Source organism: Hippichthys cyanospilos, chromosome 2 (assembly GCF_059441005.1).
Source record: "Hippichthys cyanospilos isolate Australia breed blue-spotted pipefish chromosome 2, RoL_Hcya_1.0, whole genome shotgun sequence".
NCBI lineage: Eukaryota > Metazoa > Chordata > Actinopteri > Syngnathiformes > Syngnathidae > Hippichthys > Hippichthys cyanospilos.
In genome coordinates, this window is record NC_142370.1 from 2,976,774 (window position 1) to 3,004,137 (window position 27,364).

General features: G+C 40.5%; 1 protein-coding gene across 1 annotated transcript in view; it reads left to right on the forward strand.

Moving 5' to 3' along the window:
• The window catches only part of itpr3 (inositol 1,4,5-trisphosphate receptor, type 3), a 139,001-nt gene that overhangs the window by 66,201 nt on the left and 45,436 nt on the right, over positions 1–27,364 (forward strand). Inside the window, exons 16-27 of the mRNA XM_088402918.1 lie at positions 3,766–3,938; positions 4,021–4,140; positions 7,224–7,305; positions 7,946–8,061; positions 12,171–12,422; positions 14,154–14,298; positions 14,370–14,514; positions 23,156–23,358; positions 24,032–24,152; positions 24,253–24,307; positions 24,436–24,601; positions 25,831–25,998. Of these exons, the coding sequence (XP_088259044.1) occupies positions 3,766–3,938; positions 4,021–4,140; positions 7,224–7,305; positions 7,946–8,061; positions 12,171–12,422; positions 14,154–14,298; positions 14,370–14,514; positions 23,156–23,358; positions 24,032–24,152; positions 24,253–24,307; positions 24,436–24,601; positions 25,831–25,998 (1,746 nt within the window). The remainder of the gene's footprint in view (positions 1–3,765; positions 3,939–4,020; positions 4,141–7,223; positions 7,306–7,945; positions 8,062–12,170; positions 12,423–14,153; positions 14,299–14,369; positions 14,515–23,155; positions 23,359–24,031; positions 24,153–24,252; positions 24,308–24,435; positions 24,602–25,830; positions 25,999–27,364) is intronic.

The following is a 27,364-nucleotide window of genomic DNA, read 5'->3' on the forward strand; positions in this document are numbered from 1 at the left end:
GTCTGCCTAGCAACACGCGTTAGCTGAATTCTAATTGGCTAAAAACTCAGCACTAAAACTGCAGCACTTAGGAGAAGTGTTACCACATGGTTATAATATGACATAAAAGGAACAGAATAGGGAGAATAATTTTATATATAAAATATATATATTTAGTAAAAATACATTTGAAAAGAAACTGACTTATTAAAGTTATTATATTTATTATAGTTTATTATGGTAAAGATAATGTCATGTTATATTAGGCCAGTAGAGAAGGCCTTGCTGGCCCTGACGTTCCACCATTGCTCAATATAAAATGACCACATAACGGAGGTTTGAAGGTGAGGATGAAAGATAGATGAAGCAAAGTGAATGACATAATGCAAGAAGTTGATGTAACTATGAAAATGAACGCTTATTGTAGATTTAGCAATTTATTTATTCACTTATTTTTTTTAAATGGATGGTTTTGTTTTTAACTTCAGTCAGATTGTAGATTGTGCAACACGTTTTTTATGTTTACGTTGGAGACAGAGATTTGCTATCGTGAAAAGTCCCCTGTGTTGAAAAATCTCTGGCTACAATTTTTTTGCCCCAAAACACTTTTTGCTCATTAAGGGGTATAGAAAATATATTTCACAGAAAGTACATCACTGAAAAAAGGTTGAGAACCACTGGTCGAGACCACTGGTTCAGCTCAGTAAATGCTCCAGTATCACCGGGCGGGGACACAAAACGAGCAATATGTACTGTAGGGGTTGCTTGACCTAGTGAGCAGAATGGATTTTTAGAACGATAGTGGCATTTGACCACAGAGTGACACCAGCACCATCAGGGGCCATGTTATGCAGGAAGAACTGACAGACCATGCAACTCACTAACACGCTACGCCAACACAGGGTTAGGGTTAGGCCGAGTGTGTACATTGTCTTCAGAAATACCACTGAAGAGGTGAATCAAGAACAGGGTCTGGTTCCCAACCTGGAACGTGGGTCGTACAATGCGATCAAAGGTGAAGGGCTCCTTTAAGGAATAACTAAACAAGTCACTGTGAACCTTCAGCGTGGAAAGAGAATGCCAAAAAAGTAAGGAAAAAAAGGGAGGAACCGGGCAAGTCACACTTTTATTCTTAATTAATGAAAACAATCTTGGCAAGTGCTTTCGTGAGAGAGCAGTGGGTTCATTTGTGAGTAGAAGAGATTGACCTTCACTCATTTAAAACGATTCCAAATCGTGTGTTGGCATCATGGAGAACCTGTCTCAAGGACTCAGTTCACATGGATTTTGACTACAGGGTCTGGCATCACGGCTGTGGATGGGTGCATCTCAATGCACTTAGGAGAAGTGTAACCATATGGTTATAATATGACATTACCACTATGCTCCACATCAAGCATCCAAACCAAACCAGCGGTGATAGCATCCTACAACACTGCAAGGGTCTGGCCATCAGACCGGAGCCAGGAAAAGGCCCCCAAATTGCCCCAACAGGACTGTAGAATGGCCATAAATTAACAATATTGAGGGGCGATGAAGGCAGATGAAGGCCGCACTTGCTAAAAATAGTTTGCCTCCTTATGGGACTAAGGTCAAGGAACGTCCATCTGAATATGTTCAAGGCATCCCTAAAAATCACCTTCATCATGTCTGATTCATTCGACAAGTCCCTCTCAGAGGAAGGAGAGGCTGACACTAAATCCTCAAGGGAGACCCTGCTTGGAAGAGGGGCAAAGGTACCCATGGCCGAACCTTAAGAGACCAGTGACCCAGCTACATTTTCGACAACATCGGCATGATGATAAGATTCAGTCTCAGCACGGGCAGTCATGGCACCCCAAACAGCAGTCACTCATGTCATCGATGGACATGGAGCCACAAAAGGCAAATCAAAAAATCGAAACACAAGCACCAACGAAAGTGTCCATCTGACGCCAAAGTGCAGAGTAAAAAGAGTAAAAACGGGCAATGTTGTGGTACCCTACCACTGGCGGAATCATAGACAGGTAAAAAAAAAAAAAAAAATAGAGATAATGTTGCAGTGCCCTACCACTGGCAGAATCATAGACAGTTAAAAAAAAAAAAGCATGGAAAGACATAGATAAGATAATGGCAGCAACCCATATGGCATGACGGTACATGTCACAAAGTACTTACCAAAATAGGTGCGCTGTCCACAGCAAAGCCAGCATCAGCAAGAAAATGAAACATAACAACATATCCACAGAATTTGCCCCAGAAATGGCACGTTGCATACAGACAATAAGCAATCTCAAGTAGAGAATCGCAGATAGCCGCAGAGTTAACGACGATAAGCCAAGGCGAAAACAAAACATAAGCAAAGGCATCAGAGCCACAGCTGGGCAGAGAATACTGCAACTGCAATTAGTCGATGGAAAACAACCAAAGAACTACAACCAAAGAACTGCAAGCCACGTATTGAGTGGAACACCAAGGGCATGCAAAACCATGTGTGTGAAGGTTCTGAGCAACAGTCGTCTGAGTGACACAGGCTTTTATACGCTCTGTGGGTCATCTAGGGGGCCCTTGCGCAAATAATTTAGTCAGTGATTTAAGCATTGCCTCTAGTGGTCTGGAAGGGTTAGAACAGGGATTCTCAACAAGAAAGTTGAAATCCAAAACTGTGTTGTAGAGCCTTTTAAGTTGAATCTTGGAAAGGTAATAAACGTTTGCATGGCTTCCTTAAATTACATCAGGACAGAAATACAGTATGATGGTTCATGTTTATAGACATCAGTGTTAGGAATCCATTTGGTGTTTGCAGATGCACGTTCATCATCATTTTCTTAATAAGACACTCTTAAAGACACCTGAAACATGTAGCCTTATTGTGGATAGCAATAGCACAGTGGTCCTTAACCTTGTTGGAGGCACCGAACCCCACCAGTTTCATATGCTCATTCACCAAACCCTTCTTCTTTAGTAAAAAATAAAATGGGATTTTTTTTTTTTACTGGTGCACGAAATGAATTGTGCACAGTGCATGGTAGGAAATCTTAGAGCAGGACGCTTTCAATGACTGTGCCCACTAACTGCAGACTAGACTGAAGGGTGGACCTCTGCGGCGGAGGCTCCACTGAACCCCTGAGACCGACTCACCGAACCCCTAGGGTTCGATTGAACCCAGGTTAAGAACCACGGCTACAGCATCATACGTGAACATTTTTAGGTTATTTTTTAATACATTTTCTTTCTTGTTCTTAACATCAAAGTGGGTTGTGACTTCCCTAAAACAGGAAAATGTGCGGCAATGTACGACAAACCAATCGTTTCACAGCAACTCATTTTTCCTGACTCATGGGATTTGATTCTGCAAGTAGAACCTTCTTGATTGTCTCGTTAAACACCTATTTCAGCATGAGATTCATATTTATTAATTATAAATAAATATTGGTGAACTAAATGTAAGTACAGTCATTTTAAATTGTTTTAAATAAGAATCAGTATTTCTTCAATTAATAAATACACAATATCAGAAAAGTGAACAGATTTTTCTTTTAAATTTGTCCACATTTGCAATCAGCAAGTAGACAGTGCCATAAGGTCAGATTCGCAATTAAGTGCGAATGTGTTGCGACGATACCATAGTTTTGATACATCTAACTTTGCCTTGCAGGTCATAATAGTGTATAGTTAAGTGGAAAGCATTTTTTGACACTGTACAATTGTTAGGTGATGAGATAAAATACCTTATAAAAGCATGATTAAGGATTTGCTGACTGGTCATCATCCTGATGCAATGATTTTTTTTTATTTTTTTTTTAGGAGCACATTGCTAAGCAGTTCGGCTTAATGCAAGGTCAGATAGGCTACGACATCCTGGCGGAGGACACCATTACTGCGCTATTGCACAACAACCGCAAGTTGTTGGAGAAGCACATTACCAAGACTGAAGTGGAGACCTTTGTCAGCCTTGTCCGCAAAAACCGTGAACCCCGGTAGGAATGCCATGGCGGCGCGGCGGTGTTTGGGGACGTTAGCAAGAGAGAGTGTGACTGCACTTACACTGTGTCTGTTCAGATTTCTGGACTACCTGTCAGACTTGTGTGTCTCCAACAACGTGGCCATTCCTGTCACTCAGGAACTCATCTGCAAGTGTGTGCTTGAGCGCAAAAACCAGGACATCCTCATCAAGACAGAGTGAGTGTTGTGGGATTACAGTAGACCCTTGTTACAGCATCCCTGGCTTACATATTTTTCATGTTGCGATGTGGAATACTGCGTTTTTTCATCCCTTCTTTATGGTATTTTCCCGGTTTTGCGACAAAAACAACTGTCATGGCCCTTGGGGCTTGGCTGTATGTGTTGTTTTGCATCCATCAGCAGGCATTTTTTTCAGTTGCCGTCAATGCCTCCATGCAACGCGTCACTACAATGCTTGTCTGCTATTGGTCGCCGTCTCCTCACGGAGATGGTAGTCTGCTATTGGTTGACCTCACTCGTTTCAAAATGGTGGAACAGTAAAGCTTTGTTCTATCGTGAGTGGTTACAAAACCGTATTTATAGTGCATTTTACTGCTTAATTCAAACGAATGGGTTAGCCATGGGTCCTAAGATTGCTAGTGATGGTAAAGAGAGAAGTAAGAAGATGATTTATATGGAAACGATGCTGGAGATAATCAAGAAATACGAAGCTAGCCTAGGCTACCCTTACTAGGGAATATGGGCATAACAAGTGCCACTCAAAGGTAAATAAATCCTTTCTATATTGTTTATTTATGATGTTTTCTGATTGTATACATGTATATTATATATGTGTGGCCAGGTGAGAAATAAGACACACACTGCACACAAGTGCACACACTTTATTTTATGTGGGCTTTATTCCCCGACTGCACATGGAATGTGCAAAGCATTAATTTACAAACACTGAGATTAGATTTATGACAAAATAGACAACAGTAGTGGCTTGCTGAACAAACAAAAAACAAAACATTTCAAGCCACTGAGCTTCACTGGTCACACGTATGACAAACAAACTGAACTGTTCAATACACTTACTTAATATTGTCTCCAATGTTCGCGGGTGCACTCAGAAGGCAACAGACAATCTCCCCTCTGAACAGTATGAACGGTAACACGTTAACTTTACACAGATCTACTGCAAATCTACACCACATTTTACGGTTCGAAATTACTCACGCTGCGCCTCCGCATACACCCACAATCAGCAGCAAAACAACAGTGAACCTCTCCAGACCAGCTTCCACCGTAAAAACGTCATTTCCATAACATGCCATCGTCAAAAATTCGCCGTCTTATTGAACATATTGTAATCGAATGTATTAGTTACCTTAAACTCTATCAAGGCACGATTGGAATTACAAGACAATATTGGAATGTCCACTTAACACAATGCCTCCAAGACCGTCAGTCTTCGCGGGTATTTTACTCTATTTCCTGGTCTCGGTCACATGCGCGCTACTCGCGGTATTTCAGTGACCGCTGTTCCCAAAGGGACAGCACCCCCTCTGTTAGGCAGAGATGCTGGCCAACGGTAAAACGTCAGTTCACCTGGTTACATATACTATTTTGGTACCAATTTTTAATATGTATGTATGTACAATTTTGACTTTTTTTTAACCTGGGGTTCTAACCGCATTAGCTATTTATATTGTATTTGGATTGCCCGCCATACGGTAAATTCACCTTACGAGCCCAACTGCGAAACGGATTAATTTCGTAACACGGGGGCTCACTGTATTTCTAAATCCAGAACAAGTAGCATGTTTAATAAGGTCACAGGAGTAATCTGCCTAGGAAACAGTTTTGGTCAGTAGCAGGCAACTCCAGTTTCTTGAGAGCCATATCCTGCCCGTCATACTGTATATCTTTACCATTTCGATAAAATTTCAAACTCACAAAAAGCATACGTTTTCTCCCACAAGTCAAATGATCAGGACCATTATTAGCCTTTCATAATAGCATGCTGATGAGATGAGCTGATCATTTGAAACAGTTGTGATGGAAAAAAGCCATGAAAACGGGCAAAATATGGCTCTTGAGGGACAGGAGGTCTCTTGCCTTGGTTTAGTCAGAAAATTATACTAAAGATGTTCAGTATGTATGATGGCAAATCCTAAAGGCCACATAGTCGAGGCATCTGTAGTTGTGGTGTGAAACAAAATGATAGCCGATCAGGAAACAAGCCGTTTTACTTCCTGGTTGGAAAAATCTGTACCATAAAACTCATATTTATTATGAAATTAAATCACCAATGTGCCAAAAGTAATTTACATGCACATATGCTGTGGAAAGTATTTACATATCATGTACAGTGAGTCCCCGGTTTATGAGATAAATCGGTTCCGCGGTTGGGATTCTAACGCCAATTCCCCGGCGGGCAATCCAAATCTATGTTAATTAGCTAATGCGTGTAAAACCCCAGTTAAAAACATAAAAATTATGTACATACATATTAAAAATTGGTATCAAAATAGTAAAGTGAGTGCTACTTAAACATAACATACATGCATACAATTAAAACGAGCTGAGCTACCTTGGTATTTCTTGGTTATCTCTAGCTTTGTTTCCAAATAAATCTTCTTACTCGCTTTAACATCACTAGAAATCTTGGGACTCATGGATAACCAATTAAAATTTGAATTAAGCACTGAAATGCCTCATAAATTATTGAAAGCACTCTCTCACAAGATTAAATATTTAGGCAGCCATCTTTGTGACCCTGTGCGCCAACCAATAGCAGACCATTATCTTTGTGACCTCATCACTCTGACCAATAGTAGACCAGTATCTTTGGGAGTCAAGATGCCGACCAATAGCAGACCAGCATTGTAGTGATGCGTTGCAGCGGAGGCAGTTTGATCCAAACAGAAAATAAGAGCTTACCTAAAAACGCCTCAAGAGGGAGGTAAAACGCAACCAACCCCACAGGTCATGACAGTTGTTGATGTTAAACGTAAAGCGGGATAAATGCCTTAAAGAGGGGATAAAAAAAACTCGATATTCCACATCGTAACGTGAAAAAAAACGTAAGACATGGACGCCGTAACCCGGGGGTCCACTGTATTTTCAAGACATAAGGGTTCATCATAGTTCAAGGCTCATTCTACAATACTATGAATGCCAAACCTTTGAAAGGCTTTGAACTGTGTGATTAGCTTGAAATTGAATTTAAGTTTCTTGTATTTCTGCAGAAAACATTCCCTCCATGGTAGAATAAAAATGACAAACACTCCACATTTCTTGTTGACTGATTGCAGGCGGCGGATGCCCAAAGAGGTGGCCCCGGGTGAAATCTCGATGCAGTATGATGGAATAGAGGATTACACAGATGAAGATGAGGTAATAAAAGCCTTCCTCAACAAATATATTCCCATAAGTCATGTGATTTATGGGGTGTGGCCTGTAAGGTTCTGCAAAATCTGAGCAAAGATGACAATTAAAGTTGCTATACCTTGACCCAGAAAATTAGCTCAGTATGATAGTAAGGTTTTAATGATGTCAAGACATTAAGTTTGTGATTTTTTTTTTGGTAAAACAGTGTTGCGGTGTTGCTGTGAATCATGGATTCATGATTAAACTAATGCATACTTTTTACAAAATGGCTCAGCACCCCCCCCCCCCCCCCCCCCCCCCCCATTTTTTCAAGGAAGCAGCCCCTGTGGTATGTTTTACCTTACGAAAATGGTAGGCACTTGTAGCACCCTGAAATAAGTTATATTCAGTTTGTTATTTCCTTTTCATGGTTAATTATAACAATGGTTTATCCTCATTGTTGTTCTAATTTTTGTCTTTTACTGTTATTATATATTCCTGTTATTAGCCTTATTATTGTCCTTATTTTTCATACTTGTAACATTTTTGGTTTGATTATACTGTAGTTTGTTTTCACAATTGGTTATCATCATTACTGTATTATCAACCTTGTTAGGGTTTGTTCTTGTTGTTGCCTATATTCGATGGGGCTTCCATTCTTTTGTAGGTTTGGCTTGTGTGGGCCGACAAGACCAATGAGAAGCAGGAAAAGAGCATAAGGCAGCTTGCTCAGGAAGCCCGACAAGGCAATGCCCACGATGAAAATGTACTTACCTACTATAGGTAACTTGTCACGTCCATAATAGACAATGTTCACCAAATAATGTTCTTGGTATCTCCAAATATTGTTCTTTCTTTGCAGGCAGTATTTTATTGGCCATCTGCCTCACCCATATATATATATATATATATATATATATATATATATATATATATATATATATATATATATATATATATATATATATATATATATATATAGAGAGAGAGAGAGAGAGAGAGAGAGAGAGAGAGAGAGAGAGAGAGAGAGAGAGAGAGAGAGAGAGAGAGAGAGAGAGAGAGAGAGAGAGAGAGAGAGAGACCACCATGCCCAGACTTGACACTTATATTAAATTGCCATTTGTAATTAAGCGTACAATCTCCTGAAAGCTTGCCTGCTCTTCGTGGACTTCATAAAACTTCGTGGACAAATAATTTGAAATTACTATTAATTATTCTAGGTTTTGGCACATAGAATGATAAGTTTTAATTGCTGATGTGGTCTTATCAATGTTTAACTGCTCTGAAAATAGCCCAGTAATGCATAGCCCAGTAATGCGTAAATATAAATATATATATATATATATATATATATATATATATATATATATATATATATATATATATATATATATATATATATATATATATATATATATATATAGAGAGAGAGAGAGAGAGTGAGTGATTGGACCCCTCATGCGCACAAATACGCATTACTGGGCTATGCAGGCTATTTTTCAGAGCAGTTAAACATTAATAAACCCACATCAGCAATTACAACTTATCATTGTATGTGCCAAAACCTAGAATAATTAATAGTACAGTGGGCCCCCGTGTTACGAACTTAATCCGTTCAGCGGCTACGCTCGTAACTTGAACTGTTCGTATGACGGGCAATCCAAACCTATGTTAATTAGTGAATGCGTGCAACGCGTGCAAAAACCTTAGGTAAAAACATCACGACTTTATACACATATTAAAAATGAGTAACATAATCTACTGTACAGTTACATTAAAAAACATAAATATACATAAAAATGACATTTAGCTTTGCGGCGACGTGACTTGAGCTGGAGGTGGGTGGAGGCGGAGGGGAGCAGAGACCAACCCGCAGAATTTATTGATTATTTTCTTAAACGAGAACATATCATATCACCGGCGATTTCCTTCTCTTTAATCCATAATAGAAGAAGCCTCTCCATTTTGTTGTTGACCGAGGTCCGTCCCCCGGCAAGGAAAGTTTTGCCCTTAGAAGATTGCCGAGCGGTTACAGCCATACTCACGAGCAAGATTAACTATGTGTGCGCCTCCTCTGTATTTTTTTTTTATTATCTCCTGCTTCGTTTCTATTGTCATCATCCTCTTACTTCTTCCTTTACCACCACTAGCAATTTTAGAAGCCATGTCTAACAGATAAAGTTTTCAAAGTCTTTACAACATTCTTTCCTTCCGTTTTCACCCCTTTTCTCTCCCTCCTTCCATCCCGACCAGCTGTGCCATCAAGCTAGATGAAGGCGTTTGGCCAATAGCTTATCGGCATTTCTGTGATTGATGTGGCGCCGACCAACAGCATATCCGCATCTCCGTGAGTGAGACCGGGACTGTGAACTTAATCGACCAATAGCATATCAGCATCTCCCCGACTGACACCGTGACTGAAACAGTGACTGTGACATTGTAAGAGCAATAGCATATCGGCGTTACCGTGACATGCGTGAGCAGTTGATTTCGTTGATGTAGCAAAGCAAAAAAAATTGTATGGACACATTGACCAGCATGTTGGATTGTTTGTAAGACGAAAGGTTTGTGCGTAAGAGGGGGACAAAAAATGCCGCGGAGCCCGTTCGTAAGATGAAAAGTTCGTAAAAGAGGGAGTTCGTAAACCGGGGTCCTACTGTAATTTCAAATTATTTGTCCACAAAGTTTTATGAAGTCCACGAAGAGCAGGCAAGCTTTCAGGAGATTTTACGCTAAATTACAAGTGGCAATTTAATATAAGTGTCAAGTCTGGGCATGGTGAGGTGGGCGGAGGAAGGAAGGGGACCCATAAAATGCAGGAAAACTGAGAAATATGTGAAAACGTAAAAAAAAATAAAAAAAAAGGTTTTAACAAGGAAATGAGGCAGGACTGAACTGGGAGCAAAACTGGAAAAAGTATCACCAGATGATACTACACCAGGTAAGGTACTACAACAGGTGGACCAAATCAAACGAACAAGAACGCAGACAGTAAAGGTAGATACGAGTGGAACAGAAACATGAACAAAACCTCACAACAACAAAAGCCAACCAAACATAACAATTGAATATGAATGACATAAAATGACAAAAACATATTAACTCACCCAAAACGGCTGTCCCGAAGTTATTACTGTACAAAATCCATTCTTCATTTTTTTCCTCAGGAAGATTTTCATGACTTGCTTGTAGAGTTTATCTTCACTTTTCATTTCCAATGATAAATCCTTTTGTATTGACAAGGACGCCAATGCTGAAAGTCGCGTCGGTCCAATGTCGGTTTTGCTCTTTTTCAGCCATTGTGGGTTTAAAAAAAAAGCGTCTGCAGGTCTGGCTTTGATGTATGCTAACGTTAGCTGATTGAGCAACATGTTTTTTCTTTAAAAAAACAAACTTCATTTAACTGCTTCCACTGGTAAACATGGTGGATCAGTAGAGCGCCGCCTTCCTGCAGTGAGCGCCCAATTACGTCACGTTCTACATGAGGTTTCTTGAAGGCGTTTTTATGGGTCGATTTGGCTCTAGTAGCTGTCTAACAAAAATATGGGCCTGTACACAATATGTCATTGCACTGCACAGAAGCCTTCAGCTGTTCAAGCGAATGGCCAGCACCTCCAGGCTCAGGCAGACATGAAATCTGCCATGAAGTCTGCCTGGCGACACGCATTAGCTGAATTCTAATTGGCTAAAAACTCTACACTAAAACTGCAGCACTTTTAACAGGGGTGGCCAAGTTCGGTCCTCAAGAGCCACAATCCAGCCTGTTTTCATTGTGTCTCTTCAACTAACACACCTGATTCACCTGATTCACCCTGACATTCCGCCATTGCTCAATATAAAATGACCACAAAACGGAGGTTTGAAGGAGTGAAGAAAAATGCTCAAACACTTGAGGACAGAATAAAAGTAATATGGCTGAAAGTCAGTTTGAAAATGAATGCTGATTGTAGATCTGCCAATTTCATTTTTTCTTTTATCAATGTGGGCTAGTTGAATGGTTTTGTTTTTAACTTCAGCCATTGTAGATAGCACAATTTCCTTTTCTGTTCATTCTATTTGATTCATGTACATGTCAAGCTTAAACCAAGCTTAACCCTTCAAGACAGGATGAAAGTAAAAAAGATGAAAGATAGATGAAGCAAAGTGAATGACATAATGCAAGAAGTTGATGTAACTATGAAAATGAACACTTATTGTAGATTTCGCAGTGTATTTATTTATTTTAAATGAATGGTTTTGTTTTTAAGTTCAGTCAGATTGTAGATTGCGCAACACATTTTTTATGTTTACATTGGAGACATAGAGAGATTTGCTACAGTGAAAAGTACCCTGTGTTGAAAAGTCTCTGATTCCATTTTTTTTTAAACGGCCCAAAACACTTTTTGCTCATTAAGGGGTACTGAAAAAATATTTCACAGAAAGTACATCACTCAAAAAAGGTTGAGAACCACTGGTTGAGACCACTGGTTCTACTCAGTGGAGGCTCCGGTATCACCGGGCGGGGACACAAAACGAAAAAAAAATCTAAAATGTAGAGGTTGCTTGACCTAGTGAGCAGAATGGATTTTTAGAGCGATAGTGGCATTTGACCACAGAGTGACACCAGCACCATCAGGGGCCATGGTATGCAGGAAGAACGAACTGACAGACCATGCAACACACTAACACGCTACACCAACACAGGGTTAGGGTTAGGCCGAGTGTGTACGTAGTCTTCAGAAATACCCACTGAAGAGGTGATTCAAGCACAGGGTCCGCTTCCCAACCTGAGACATGGGACATACAATGCCATCAAAGGTGAAGGGCTCCTTTAAGGAATGACAAAACAATATCATTAGATATTACCATAAAGTTTTGCATTATCATTGTAAAATTGGCATTCTTTTGCTCAGGTATCAGTTGAAGCTTTTCGCCAGAATGTGTTTAGACCGCCAGTACCTGGCCATTGATGAAATCTCCAAGCAACTGGATGTGGAGCTCATCTTCCTGTGCATGATGGACGAAACACTGCCCTTTGACCTGCGAGCATCCTTCTGCCGCCTAATGCTACACACCCACGTGGACAGAGATCCTCAGGAACTAGTCACACCTGTTAAATTCGCACGACTTTGGACCGAGATCCCGACTTCCATCACTATCAAGGAGTAAGTCTTTCCAGTCGAGCATAGGTCACAAACTCCAGTCCTCGAGGGCCATAATCCTGCATGGTTTTGATGCTTGTCTTAAACACAACTGATTCAAATGAGTACAATCATTTTCAAGCTCCTACAGAGTTTGCTGATGAGCTAATAGTTTGAATCATTTGAATAATTTGACCATCACCAGAGGTGATGCACTGAGGGCACCATAGGTTAGCAGCGAAGTTGCGAGGGATCACTGTACAGTGTACATCATTAAAAAAGATTTTGCACAGGATTTATTTTTAAGCAAACCTTCAAAAAAATTGTTGGGTTTATTGCATAGATTAAAATTTGTGAAGAAAAAAAATAACATCATTGTGACCATGTCAAAGTGTCCTTGAGCAAGTTACTTAGCCCCTCATTGCCCCTGATACTGTGTCGTTAGTAAGTACTGTAAATGAGTAGTCAGTATAAAGCACTTTGAGTACCCAAGGTGGAAAATTGTTATATAAGTGAAATTACCAAAATTGTAATTGACCAGAGTGACTGAAAAAAAAACAAAAATAAGATTCGATCTTTTGGCCCGCACCACCCAGCCCTGCAGGATGTCAGGATTCCTTACATGTACATACATAAAAGACTGCAGGGCTACTCAGGTGTTGTGCTTTGGAGTTTCAATTTAATATATGAACTATTTCCTCTGATTTTATTTTATAATAACAAGCAACCAAAAATGTAAAAGGAATCGTTGTGCAGAGAAAAAAAAAAACTAAACAAAACAAACTTTATTTTGGAAATAATAGGTAAGAATTACCAGACATAAATACTAAAGGAAATGCCAGATTCATTAACATTATCCTCTATATAATAATCAAGTAGATCTTTTACATTACAGCAGAGTTCCCCAACCACCAATCTGCTGCCTGGTTCTAGTCCATTTATCAACTGTTACCAGGCCGCATGGACTATGGAAAATGAACTATTTACATTTTATGTATTATCTGAGTCCGAAAAAATTGTCAATTGTTGATTGGTCCGCAAACCAGGGAAATCTCGCAGGGCCGAGATCAGTTCACAAATAACTGCACTTTTAAAAATATGTTTGAAACCGCCAACATGTCACAATGGGGCATGGTGGAGTGCGGAGGTGTGGGAAGGTGGACCCAGAGATGCAAAGAAGCCGGGAGGTTAGCGCGGCAACAACATCAGCATGGTAGGATATGCAATGGCCCAACAACAGGTATGACAAGACAGGGGGTCTAAATTCGCAAAGACGAATTAAGGTAAACATGCAACAGCTGGATGGGGACACGAGGTAGGGGAACACGATTGGCTAACATGCAAGGCGCAGGAACACTCGGGCAACAGGTGGATGATACCAAACTGATGAGACAGGGAGGAGAGGCAAACGTGGGATAAACATGAAATGAAAGGCAAATTGACCAAAAACTCCATAAACCAAACCCATAACAGAAAAAAACGAGGCGGAAGGTGACAATAACCCTCTATGTGAAAAGAGAAAGAAGCGGAGGGCTTCCATTAGTTTAGGTTCATTTACATCCACCCCTCCCCAATCCACAATAAAATTCTTGTGTTGATCCCTCTCCCCAGTTCACAATAAACTTCTCAAACGTTAACTGGTCCGTGGGGATAAAAAGGGTCGGGACCCCTGAATTATAAGAACAATGAAGACGGAAATTTTTACTATTTTCACCCCCTTTAACAAAATTCTGTTAAAAATTTTCTGCACCTCAGGTATGACTCCAACATGGATGACAGCAGAGATAACAAAAAGAACCGTTTTGCCAACACCATGGTCTTCATGGAGGAATATCTAAACAATGTGTTGAATGAGGAGATGCCTTTTCACAATGAAGAGAAGAATAAGCTGACCTATGAGGTCTGTGAACACTCCTGGCACTTTTTTTTTTTTTGCTTGCTCTTCTAACTTCCTTTCTATTCCCTCTGCAGGTCGTTAGCTTGGCGCGGCATCTCATCTACTTTGGCTTCTACAGCTTCTTTGAGCTATTGCGACTCACGAGAACACTGTTGGGTATCATTGACTGCAGGCCCAACCCTTCTCATGGCCACCTGCTGATGCATGACGAAGGATCAGGTGATATACCAGCAAATATACTGATCAGTCAAACGTCACTTGTCTCTTCATCTCCTACAGTAACCTCCACACTAAAATAAATCCACTTGAACAAGAAGACACAACACCTCAAGAGAGACCTTTCTTTTTTCCTCAGAAAAAAAAAAAAAGTACTGACACAAGATATTTGCATGTGTTCCATGTGTCAGATGAAAACAGTTATCTTCTTTGGATTTGCTATCACCGTGTGATCACATTACCCATCACCAATTGTTTATGTTCTGTGGTAAATTAATTATGAATTAGCAGAGGTGGGCCCTTCGTCAGAACCGACGGACTGTCCGTCATTCACAGCTATAACTGCTGATTTTACCGGATATATATATATATATATATTTGTTATTGCTCCTTATCTTTCTCCTGGTTTCATAAACCAAAACGCATATCGCTGACCAAAAGTTAAAACTATTGTTTAGAATTAAGTTTTAAGAAACTTTTAGTGTTAATTTGATTTTTAAATATGTTTTACATAAAGAAATTGCTTGCTGATAAGAGCATTCTGGGATGCATTTCCACTGCAAGACAGTGACTTTGAAGTAAATAATGGTTGCAGAACAAATTTGCATTCTTTCTCTGATTGTCTCTTGGCCAGAATTTGCAAGATAGGTTTTTTACCCAATTAATTTTTTATTACCTAATTAAAGATTTTTTTCAGTAAATTCAACCTCAGCAATGCTTTGTTTTACTAGTAGGGTTCCTGTTTTTCCTCAACTAAATTAATAAACATGATGGTGTATTATAGAGTCGGGTTAAACCCCTGGCTATGTTTTCATGTTACACTCATATTATTGTGTTGCGTTTCAATTGAAGTTTAGCTTTAGAACTACGGACATGGTATTGACTTTAAGTGTAAGTACAAAAGGAGGAAAAAAAATAGTATGAGAGCAGTGTGTCATGAGTGCATACCAGTGCCTAACGAATGCCGGACCAGGAGAAAAAATAAATGCTAAATGACGTCGGCAAGTGGTGGCACAAGTTTGGGCAAAAATACACTGACCACTGAGCTGACGGCTATGGAAAGGGGGCGGGGCTCTGACAAATGTCAGACCAGCAAAAAAATGTTAGTTGTCTACCTCTGTTAATTAGTAGAGCCTATAACCCCTCCTTTACACCTTGTCGAGGTGGAAAACTCTGACTATTGTTGCCGGATACATAATGTTATTGAGGGAAAACTTAGACAAAGCGCAGCTTTCTGCATTCTTCAGTGTTCTGGGGCAGGGTTATTATATAAAATAAAAAATAAAAAAATTGAAAAAAAATTGAATCACTAAAACTGAAAAAAAAATATTGTTCTCAAAACCAAATGAAAAGAAAAGACAAAATAAACAGAAACAACAGTCAAAATATCAAGAGAATAGCAAGGTCAGCTGTTTGAGAATTGCAATTTAACACATAAAATATATTTTCTTCTTTTGTTGTCTTGCAAATGACAAAAACATAAATAACAGCAAAAAATATGGCCAAAAAAAAAATACAATAACTATGAAACTAAAATGAAGAATTTCAAATAAGGGAACTCATGACTGCAATTCTAGCTTGTTCATTTTAGAGTTCATAAGTTTTTTTGTTGTTGTTGTTTTCAAATCTCTGTAATATAGAGATTCTATAGATTCTAAACAGCCACCAGAAGCTTGAAGTGATTCTATAGAGAATCTCATGATTATGAGGCATAATGGTGAACATGTGTGGTGCTGTTTTTGGACTTTTTTGCTTGACATGGATTGTCAAAATCAAACACTATGTTTCAATACTTGGCACCAAGACACCCAAGTCTGTGGTTGCTTTGTGGTTGTGTCATAGCACAAAAGTTTTTAATTATTTGGTGAAGGCAAGAAGTGCAAATCAGGTGAAGAAGGAGAAGGAGGAAGCTTCTTGGCCGCAGCACTCTCTTTCTCGCACACCACCCAAATGCGTTAACTAAAAATACATCCATTCAAATAGAAAACAAATGTAAATAAATGAAAATACTGTACACTATCAAAACTGCAAGTAGCTGTTGGAGCGAGCACTTTCCCAATTCCAGCGAATGCTTTGTAACTGGAAGCCAGCTAAAAGTACATGATGGACCGGCGCTGGCGGGAGCGATCTCTGTGTTCCCCTTTAAGATGCAGTTTCCGTGATCCAACGGCAGTTTGCTTCACCAACGAGAATTAGAAGGTGGGCGAAGTTACGTTGCTGACGCATTTGCCGATGCTTGCTTTCGGCTGGCGGGCTGGTGTTTCAGCGTCTCTGAAACGCATGTTGTTTATGACAAAAAGCTATAAAAAAGAATACACGGACTTAGCACTAAATGTAGCAGATTTCTGATCCAGATCGCTGGGAAGTAAATCTCCTTCAGTTGGTGTTCTGTCTGTGTGTGTGTGTTTTTTTTTTTTTTTTAAGCTCCACTTGTCAGAAACGCGCTAGCTCACGGTGGGCATTCCGGTCAGCGACTTGCATTTTCTCATAGTTGAAGCAAATTGGAGTTGGATGTCCATTTCTCTGTCAATACGCAGTAGAGTCTGTACCAGAGCACCCATCCACCTATCAATTTTCTCTCGTTCCACGATTTCAAAATATTAAACCGGCCACAGTGTAAACAAAGCATAATAGCGGCTGCTGGTACAGAGGCTCCGACCCTAGTCGCAACTCTGAGCTGAAATGGTATGGTAGAGGCTTAGCGGAACTTTACCTACCCGGGACGATATTTGGTGTGAAGAGAAAGGGGAACTAACGCCACCCGGGTAATGCAGAAGAGTTTGCGGTGTGAAAGGGGCTAATGTAACACCAGCAGCATCAAGGCACCACCCTAGAGAAAAAGGACTGATGGATTGCGCTTGCAACTCACCAACTTGTTTCGTTGAGGCAATAGCTAGCAAGAATGTGGTTTTCCGAGACACCCACTGAAAGGCATCCCAGCACAACAAGTTAAGCATATATCAGTGGGGCCAATTGGGGGTGCATAGCACACCGTGGTGATGAAGATGACAAAATATGGTAGTGTCATTCCAATGAGCCACCATCGACACTGACATGCTGGGCAGAAATAGCCGGAACGTGGACTATAAGTGTAGAAGCAGAGCATCCCTTATTCTAAAGCAACTGCAGAAAATCAAATATAGCAGGGATAAAGCAACCCAAAGGATACCTACCATGAGGAAGAAACCACGACAGTATTAGCATACAGCAGTGCTTCTCGATAATATTTTGCAAAGCTCCCCATAGGAAAGAGAAAACTTTTCGCCCCCCCGAAAGAGATTTTTATGTATAAAAATTGTACAAGTATACTTAAAAAAAAACAATATAGAATGAAAAATTTGAACAAATATTAACCACCTTTTATATAGCATCTATACAGGTTAAAGGTTTGTCTAAACAAAATAAAATCTAAGTGCATAAAAGTGTTTGAAAAAAAGATGTCAACCCTTATTTTATTACTTCACATGACAAAAACAAATCCTTTTCCCTGGGGTCATCCACACCCAGCCTGGCATCAACACCCCCAGGGGGGCCCGCCCCACTATTTGCGAAACAATGGCACACAGAAACCAAGTGGAAGGGGCCCTGGCATTAAGGATGGTGTGCCTGACCAAGTGCGAGCAGCAGATCAGCAGCAGGTTGTACACCTCAATGGCCAAACATACATGAGGCTCGTGATTCCTTGCTGGTATCACAGATCCGATGACCAGAAATGGGGAACCTATATGATGTCGATGCACAAATTGTGAAGTAGGGGAATCCATCGCCCCTGGGGCAACTTGTGCTGTAAGACAGCCTCCAAGCCCCTGAGGCTGGCATCTGTGGCGATCACCTCATAGTGGGCTGGCAACACACTAATCTAAACGGCCACCAGAAGCTTGAAGTGGTCATGACACTTAGCATCCAACTCTTGCAGCCCCAGTGAGATAACAGATGTCATGTCAGTTTAACCAGCTGCTGTAAAGAGAAAATGAAAGTACCACAAAACCTTTCCAGCGTCTCCCCAGCAGCTGAACCAATAAGTGTCCTCGGGACACTATGGAGAGCCTTTCTCCAGAACTCTGTTAAACAAGGACTGTGCCAACTAGACCTGTCGGCGTGCCTGAAACAGAAAGCACATCCCTCCATTCATAGTCCTCCCGACAGGAGAACAAAGGCTTGCAGAGACCCGCCAGCTCTCATGCCTGAGAGAGTGAAGAAAAAATGAGACAAGGAGTTGCCAATATGGGCAGCACACATGCCTTCATAAGAAGCTTGTCCGTCAACCAACAGTTGAGGCAAAGACACAGCACAGCCAGCCATATAGGCCTTCCTTGAGACAAAATCAAGGATGCTTTATTGTCTTCAACATTGGGGCAGGGATGGGCAACCAATCCAAGGCAGAGGCAGCAGCATCCTGCATCATTGCTCATGGTGTACTGTCGCATCCAATGTGAGACAGGACAAAGCCCCCTCTATCACCCAACATAACTGCAATGATGCCATACAGTTCTAATACAAATGGACAAAAAAGGCTTTAGAAGGTTGTACATGTGGAAATAAACAGCCACTTGGAGGTGATTGAGCCAGAGACATGTCAAACAACAGTCGTTGCAAGGCACTGGGCACCCCGCCTCGTTGCCATTCTCTGCGTAACACGATAAACTGCACGAATGCTGATGAGGCCAAATAAAGCTACCCGGGTTACGTCGAAGAGTTTCTGCAGTCTGAAAGAGGCTATTGTAACACCAGCAGCATCAAGGTGTCACCCCAGACAAAAAGGACTGATGGATTGTGCTTGCAACTCGACTGGAGGACGAAACAAACGATGAAGCCTTAAAGCAAATGTCAGAGGCAGAGAGATAAATTCCAACATCATGGGCCAGTATTGGCATGCAGAGCACGTAAAAAAGGTACCTGAAAAAAACACACCTCCAATTCAAAGCATTGGTTTGCTAAGAGCCTCCTTTTGAAGAGATTATGATTAGTGATGATTTTTAGACCCTGGAATATGACATCATTTTCTTGACATTTAACTAGTTTCTACAGCAAGAATGTTTTCATGAACTTCGTGTTTTGACATATTTAAGGACTACCCATCCTGCTAAGCAAGTGTGAGGCAGAAAAACTAAGAAAAATATTATATAATGAAAAAAATATTACAATATATATATATATATATATATATATATATAATATTACAATACAGGAGAACGATGCATCTACGATTGTAACCTTTGGGTTACAATTCCTATTCTCTGGTTTGCAGAGAGTTCTTTTGCATCAGGCATGATACACATTACATAATGGTTTTCATCAAGACATAATTTTTACCAATTTTTCATGAGGCTCATCAAGTGTAAATTTCATGAGTTTTCAGGCATATTTAGGTCCCACAAAATCTGATTATTTTTTGGAGAAAAGAATTAATTAGAACAAGATTCAAGAGTTTTACTGTCATATGCATAGCAATACTACACAGTGAAATTCTTATTCTGTTAACTTAACCCAAGCAGACTACATTCCACAATCGAGCAAATAATAAAGTAGGTAATAAAAAAAACAAAAAACAAAACAGTAACAGCAATAATAATGAACCACTAATAAATGAATAGACATACATTCTGAACATATTATGGAGTAGATGGAGTGGAAAACAAACTATACATATGAGTGCAAAATATGTGTTTAACAGCTTTCCTGCACTGCACAGGAATTGTTAGGTGCACATGTGCCTGTGGAAAAGTGACTGGTGGTGAGGAAGATTAATGCGTGAGGGATTTGTTCAGAATCTAGATTGCCTGTTGGTAGTAGCTGTTTGCCAGCCTGGCAGTCCTAGCCCTCAAGCTCCTGTAACATCTGCCTGATGGCAACAGTTCAAACAGGTTGTATTGTGGGTGAGTATTGTTCCTGATGAGTTTGTGTGTCCTCTGCAGAACCATGGTGTGGTAAATGTCCTGCAGTGAGGGGAAGGTTGCTCCACAGATGCTCTGTGAGGTCTTGATCACACGCTGGAGAGCCTTCCTGTCTTGTGCTGTACAGTTGCCATACCAAACTGTGATAGAGGTGTAGAGGACACTTTGGATTATACACCTGTACAAGTTGTTGAGAATCTTGGCTGGCATGCCAAATTTCTTCAGTCTCTGCAGAAAGTACAATCTCTGTTGGGACTTGTTGATGATCTGTTGTAGGTGTAGAGCAATTTGAAGCCTTTCATCCTCTCCGCCTCTGTCCCATTGATGAATAGTGGTGGTTTGTGCAGCTCCATTTGCCGCCTTGAGTCAGTGATCAGTTCTTTGGTCTTGTCTGTTTTGAGGTGGGGGTTGTTGCTTTGACACCAGGCCACAAGGTCTGGCATCTCTTTCCTATATGCTGTCTTGACCCAGTAATCACCAGGAATCAGCGTGAACTGTAGTGTCATCTGCATACCTAATTATGCTGGTGTTGTCTTGGGAGGTGACACAGTCATAGGTGGAGAGTGTTTAAATTAAGGGGCACAGCACACAGGCCTGGTGTCCAGTTCTGATGCTGGATGTGCAGTTGTGGACTCTGACTAAATGGGGTCTGCCTGTGGAAAATTCAGCAGTCATTGCAGAGGCGAGATGCCAGACCAAATCCTCAGTGGTAAGGATTTTATCTTTCAGATTGTCAGGGATGACTGTGTCAAATGCTGACCTGTAATCGACGAAGAGCATTTTTACCTACGTGTCCTTCCCCTCTAAGTGCTTGAGCGCTGTGTGATGGCAGTGTTGATTGCATCAACCGTTGACCGGTTCTGACTAGTTGCAAATTGTAGAGAGCCCACGGTGTCTGTAATGGTCTTTTGATATGAGTCATGACAATCCTCTCAAAGCACTTAATTGTGGTTGAGGGTTGGGGTTGAGCGATACAAGCGGCCGAAATGTGTTTCCTCCACTGGATTTCTGGGGTCTCCCTTAGAGATAGGGTGAGAAGCTCGGTCATCCGGGAGGGACTTAGCGTCAAGCCACTGCTTCTCCGCGTTGAGAGGAGCCAGTTGAGGTGGGTCAAGCATCTGGTAATGATCTCCTTGGACGCCTCCCTCAGTAGGTGATTCGGGCTTGTCCCACTGGGAGGAGGCCCTGGGGTCGACCCAGGACACACTGGAGAGACTATGTCTCTCGGCTGGCCTGGGGATCCTCCCAGATGAGCTGGACAAAGTGGCTGGGGAGAGGGAAGTCCATTCTTATCTGCTCAAGCTGCTGTGCCCACTACCCGACCCTGGATAAAGCCAATGGATGAATGGATGAATGCTCAAGCTGCTGTGCCCACTACCCGACCCCGGATAAAACCAACGGATGAATGGATGGATCTCGGGAATCTTCTTAGCGTGTAACAACAGACCTGTCTCGTGAGTGAAATTCTTTTGCACTTGTGCAGGTGTAATGACAGAAAAAAAGTAACGTTCTTCATCATACACGGGACGATGCTGATCAAGCCTGGCAGACAAAAGCATATTGTGAGAATATGCTGGGAGTATTTGATTGAGTCCTCTGTCAGAATAAACTCCAACTTTTTCATTCACCTGAATTTTGACTTCATCCCAATTATATTTAGCACTTCCGATGTTGAGGCAGTCAATTAGAGCTGTCGCTGTAAAGTGAGTTTGTGGCTGTCCCGTTGATAATCTTTGAATTTATTGGTGGTCAAAGAAGGAAAGTAATGCTGTCAAGCTTTAAGGTAGTCATTTCAGACCTGATGAGGCAGGTCAAGTGGAATGCATTATTTGGTTGTTATTCATGGCACAACACATGGGAGGAGGGTGGTGAAGAAATGAATAAATGATCTGAGGGCTTTTAGTAACTTGTTATTCTCTTACTGGTGTCTCAGAAGGGAGAAACCGTGCAACACTGTGTATGTTAATGATGTCAATGTTCATGCCATCTAAAACTAACTTTTTTCCTCTATAATCGAGTGGAACCTAAATTCTTTTCTCCTGGAAAGATATTGATATGCTGTATTTCTAAGCCAAGTTTTCTGTACAGAAGAAGCTGTCAGGGTTATCTTTAAAAGTAGACTAAGACAAGCCCTGTTGCTAAACAGCAAAATAGTAACTCAGACCAGCCAAGATTGACTTTTCTCTACCTAGGCAAACGGAAAAGCTTGGCGTATATACTCATGCGTTGCCAATAGCATTTTTGTCGCTCAAGCGTCCCCGCCTGCTTTTTATTCATTCAGCAAAGCATTGCACATTACAAGACATAACAAAAAGTGCCAGCCGGGCGCCACCAACAGCTGGGCCAAGGTCCCAGCTCACACTTTCCTGCGTCAACAGCTTTATCTAAGGACTGGGGCGAGATGAACTAGGACTGCATAGATGGATAGCAATGCACACTATTCATATCTTACCATGTCCGGTCTTTTTCTGTGCTGCCTCTAACTATGGGAAGGATGCTCAAAAATTTAAGTTCATAGATTCAATATATGTATGTTGGTTAAAGATACCACTTTGAGTAACTCATGGTCACAAAAAAATTTTCAGTAGGATTCAGTAGGATTTCATTAAAAAAAATCATAGAAAAAAAGAAAAAAAAACCTAACCCTAATACCCAAAGCAATTTTGATGCTTTTATTGTAGTATACTGTAGTACATTGCAGTTACTGTAGTACATTGCAGTTACACTATTGTCAATTTTACACCCTTTAGGGAAGAATATGAAACGCTCCATCCATGGTATGGGCCAGAAGATGACAACCATGGTCCTCAACAGGAAGCAGTCCTTATTTGGTGGGGCGGGGCCCCGTGGACCGGGACTTGTGCTTGACGGACAGCGAGTGGCAAAAGATAACATCAATAACATGTGCCTGACAGTCATGGACACCAAACTGAAGATTCTGGAAATATTGCAGGTCAGTGATGACATGATTGGTCGCCACCAGTGTTGGGCAATAATATTGATGTTACGATATATTTTTTTATCTCTATTTATTTATTTCCTTGATAATGGAATGTAGTCTACCGCTCGGGAAATGAACAGAATAAAAATTTCCTTATGTGGTAAAATATTACTATACATATGACAATAGAACTCTCTAATCTGGATTCTTGAATACGAAGTGACACAATACGCATATTGTAATACAAAGTTCAGTTTCCAATATATTGCATATCGATTGTTCAACTCATTATTTTTGTAATATTTTGTTGTTGTTTTTTTGTTAATCAAAGAGTATTCCCAACTGTCGGGGACATATTAACACAGTCAAAAGCATTTATTTAAAGAATGTTTAATGTGTGCTCATAGATGTCAGTGATGTGTGGTTTCTGTAAAACAATAAATGAAATGGGTCTATTCTAATAATTTCCTTCTGTTTTTTTTCAGTCATTGTTAATACATACGCCATGGATTTATTTTTAATTTTTTACAAATATTGCCCAATGTATCGCATTATCAAAATACACCTTTGCTGTATCACAGTATATCGCGAAACACTTTCAAGACAAAATACCCAGCACTAGTGAATTGTATTTGTCTGGAGCATACCACTTATGTGTGGTGGTTGACTATCTTGTCTTTTTCAGTTCATCCTGAATGTGCGTCTGGACTACCGTCTGTCCTTTCTGCTGTCCGTCTTTAAGAAGGAGTTTGTAGATGTCTACCCGTTGATGGATGCTGATGCCACCACCACTTTAGAGCATACAGGTGCAGACCCTTTCGTGAGGGAGGAAGGAGGCATTGGGAGGTCTGGGGGTGGGGCAGTGGAAGTTCCAAGTTCCAAATTAACAAGGTTATCTTCCTTCAGCCACCATCAACCTACAGCACATTGGAGAGCAGGCTGAGGCGATGATTGGAGTCGGGTATGTCATAGAGTGACAGAAATGTAAATATATTTTGTGTGTGCGTGTGTGTGCGTGTGTGTGCGTGTGTGTGTGTGTGTGTGTGTGTGTGTGTGTGTGTGTGTATGCTAACATGTGTGCATTTTCAGGAAGGGAAACAGCATTCTGGAGGTGGATGACGAAGGTGGCCGCATGTTTCTGCGTGTTTTGATCCACCTTACTATGCACGAGTATCCACCACTGGTATCCGGGGCTCTACAGCTTCTTTTCAGACATTTCAGCCAGAGGCAGGAAGTGCTGCACACCTTCAAGCAGGTGCTTGTGTTTAGGCAACATTGGGCCAGTAGTTGTGTAATGTTTTTCAGTACCACTATAATGTTACAGTTGGGTGGGTAGATTTGCACCAAATCTGTTTTGAGTAGCCCAAATTTATGAGCCCCAAGATCTAAAATTCAATGCACGCACACCAACTCGTCATAAAACCATAGATAAAAATAAAGAAGATAATTTCTTCTTAATGCTAATAATAACATATTTTTTAAAATAGTCTAAAATACAGTATTTAGTTGAATAGAAAAAGCACACTATAAGGCACACTGAATTATAAAGCTCACCTTCTAAGTGGCATATCTTAAAAATGTTTTCATACGAGGGCGCGCCACATTATAAGGCACATAGAATAGAAGCTACAATAGTGCCTGGGACTACCTCATACATCCACTTGGTGGAGTTGCACTACAGGGAATGTCAACAAAACAATCAGATAAGTCAGTCAAACTTTATTAATAGAATATAAGCGTCCTCACAACTCCGTTCACTCATAAAATGAATGTTTTATTTCAGCACTATCTGAAGAATGGGGAAAAAAATATCTCTTAATTACATTAAAAGACAGTTAAGATTAATGCCGACAATTCAAGAGTAAAAGAAAATAGTTTTGACTCAACTTTTAAAACAAACTACAACCAAAACCTTTAAAATATATATTTTTTGCTGATTTAAAAAGTTCCTGGATTGTCTTTTATAAAATTGTGGTTTCTTTCACAAAAACTTGGCCCTATATATATTGCTTCAAAATTAGAGCATACATAGCACGTCAAAATGACCAACAGCTTGTTAATTTAAAAAAAATATGTTTATAACTGAAACATAGGTATAAATTGAGGAATTTACATGACCGTTGAGTTATTTTATATTTATGTCCTCCAAAAATGAAAACTCACGTGTTTTGCATTTTATAAGGTGCACCAGATTATAAGGCATACTGTCAGCTTTTGAAAAAATTGAAGGCTTTTAGGTGCACCTTGTAGTTCGGAAAATATGGTATGTGCATCTGCATTTGTCCCCATTGTTTGCACCTTTATTGACCTTACTTCTCGTCTTAAAATCATGTCACGAAGCAGTGTAATGCGTTCAACCAATACTACCTTTGTGTATGACTGGACGATCGCATAGAGTCATTCCAGTTGCTGCAATTCATGATACAGTAGTTAAGGCAGTTTTTGTTGTTGTTGTTGTTTGTTTGTTTTTTTTCACCTGCGTAGGTCCAGCTACTAATCTCAGCTCAGGATGTGGAGAACTATAAGGTGATCAAGTCAGATCTGGATCGTCTCAGGACATTAGTGGAAAAGTCTGAACTGTGGGTAGAGAAGAAGACATCTGGAGGCGGAGAAAGCAAGAAGGAAAAGAAAGACAAGAAGGAGAAAGTGGAGGTAGCACAAAATACGCAACTTGTCCCTTGTGTGCATGCTGAAGCAGAACCTGCATACTTGACCACAACCCACAATTTAGTTTGGGTGGATTTTCAAAACAGGTATTACCATTGAGATCTATTTGATCAAAGGTGGTCACTTCACAAACGCCCATTTTGCAGACGCACCAATGAATGATGGGAATGCAACAATAAAAAGTCAAACTAAATCAGAAATTGCAATTTTCATCAGTCATTGTAATCGTTGGGATAGACATCACATCAGATGTCCGTCATATTATCCGTCACCTCCCCACACTTCTTTGAGCTTACAGAAATATTATTCAACTGATTTGAAATCTGAAATGTCGACAAACTTACAGAAATGTTAATGAAATCATCTTCTTTAGTTGTAGGGCAGGCAGTTATGAATGAGAACCGACATCCACCATTTGAGAGTGATGTAAAGCGTGATAATGTCGTCCAGTGGACATGACTGTTACTTGCACTCTCATCCTCTGCATTAAACATGATGGTGTATTATAGCCGAGGGTTAAACCCTTTAGCTGGCTTTGTTTTCATGTTACACCTACAGTATATTACTGCATTGTTTCAAATGCATTGTAACTGTGGAAGCACAGACATGGTGTTAACTGTAAGTGTAAGTACAAAAAACAGAAAAAAGTATTTCGATGAGTGCAGACATAAGTAGACCAGCACCTGACTAATGATGGACCAGAAATATTTATTGTACATTTGCTCAAACATATTGAAGCTGTTTGCAGCGGGAGATTGTACATTTTGTTGTACATTTTGTCAAACATATTAGAGGATACTTGAAGTGGACATGTTTTGGTGGGGTTGAAATTCACAGCTACATTGAGAGCCAAAAGGCCTTATCAGATCGACTGATGGTTGGATGCCAACTGGGGGCCCATTTTACCAAGACCCATGGATGACGTGTGGAAAGAGCTGTTGAGCGTTGATTTCAACTTGCATGACAAGTGACTGTGTTCAATAAAAAGCAAAGTTGAACGGAGGGCTGGCAGAACGAAGGGTGAGACTATTCACGAGTTTTACTTTTTCATTAGTGGTGTTTTTCTCCAAATGTATACCGGATGAACCTGGCAGTCACCCTTTAGTGTGGTGGAAGGTTGGGCATACACCCACGGACTGACACATCGATGATTACAATTTCGTATGCCTAGAAAAAAACGTCAAACCGACGATGATGAAAAGGGGGCAGGGGTCGAGAGTGCATGTAGCAATCACGTCCACTGGATGGCAGTATCATGCTTTACTTGACTCTCAAATAGTGAATGTCGGTTCTCATTTACAACTGCCTGCCTGACAACTATGGAAGACTGTTTCATTAACATTTGTCTAAA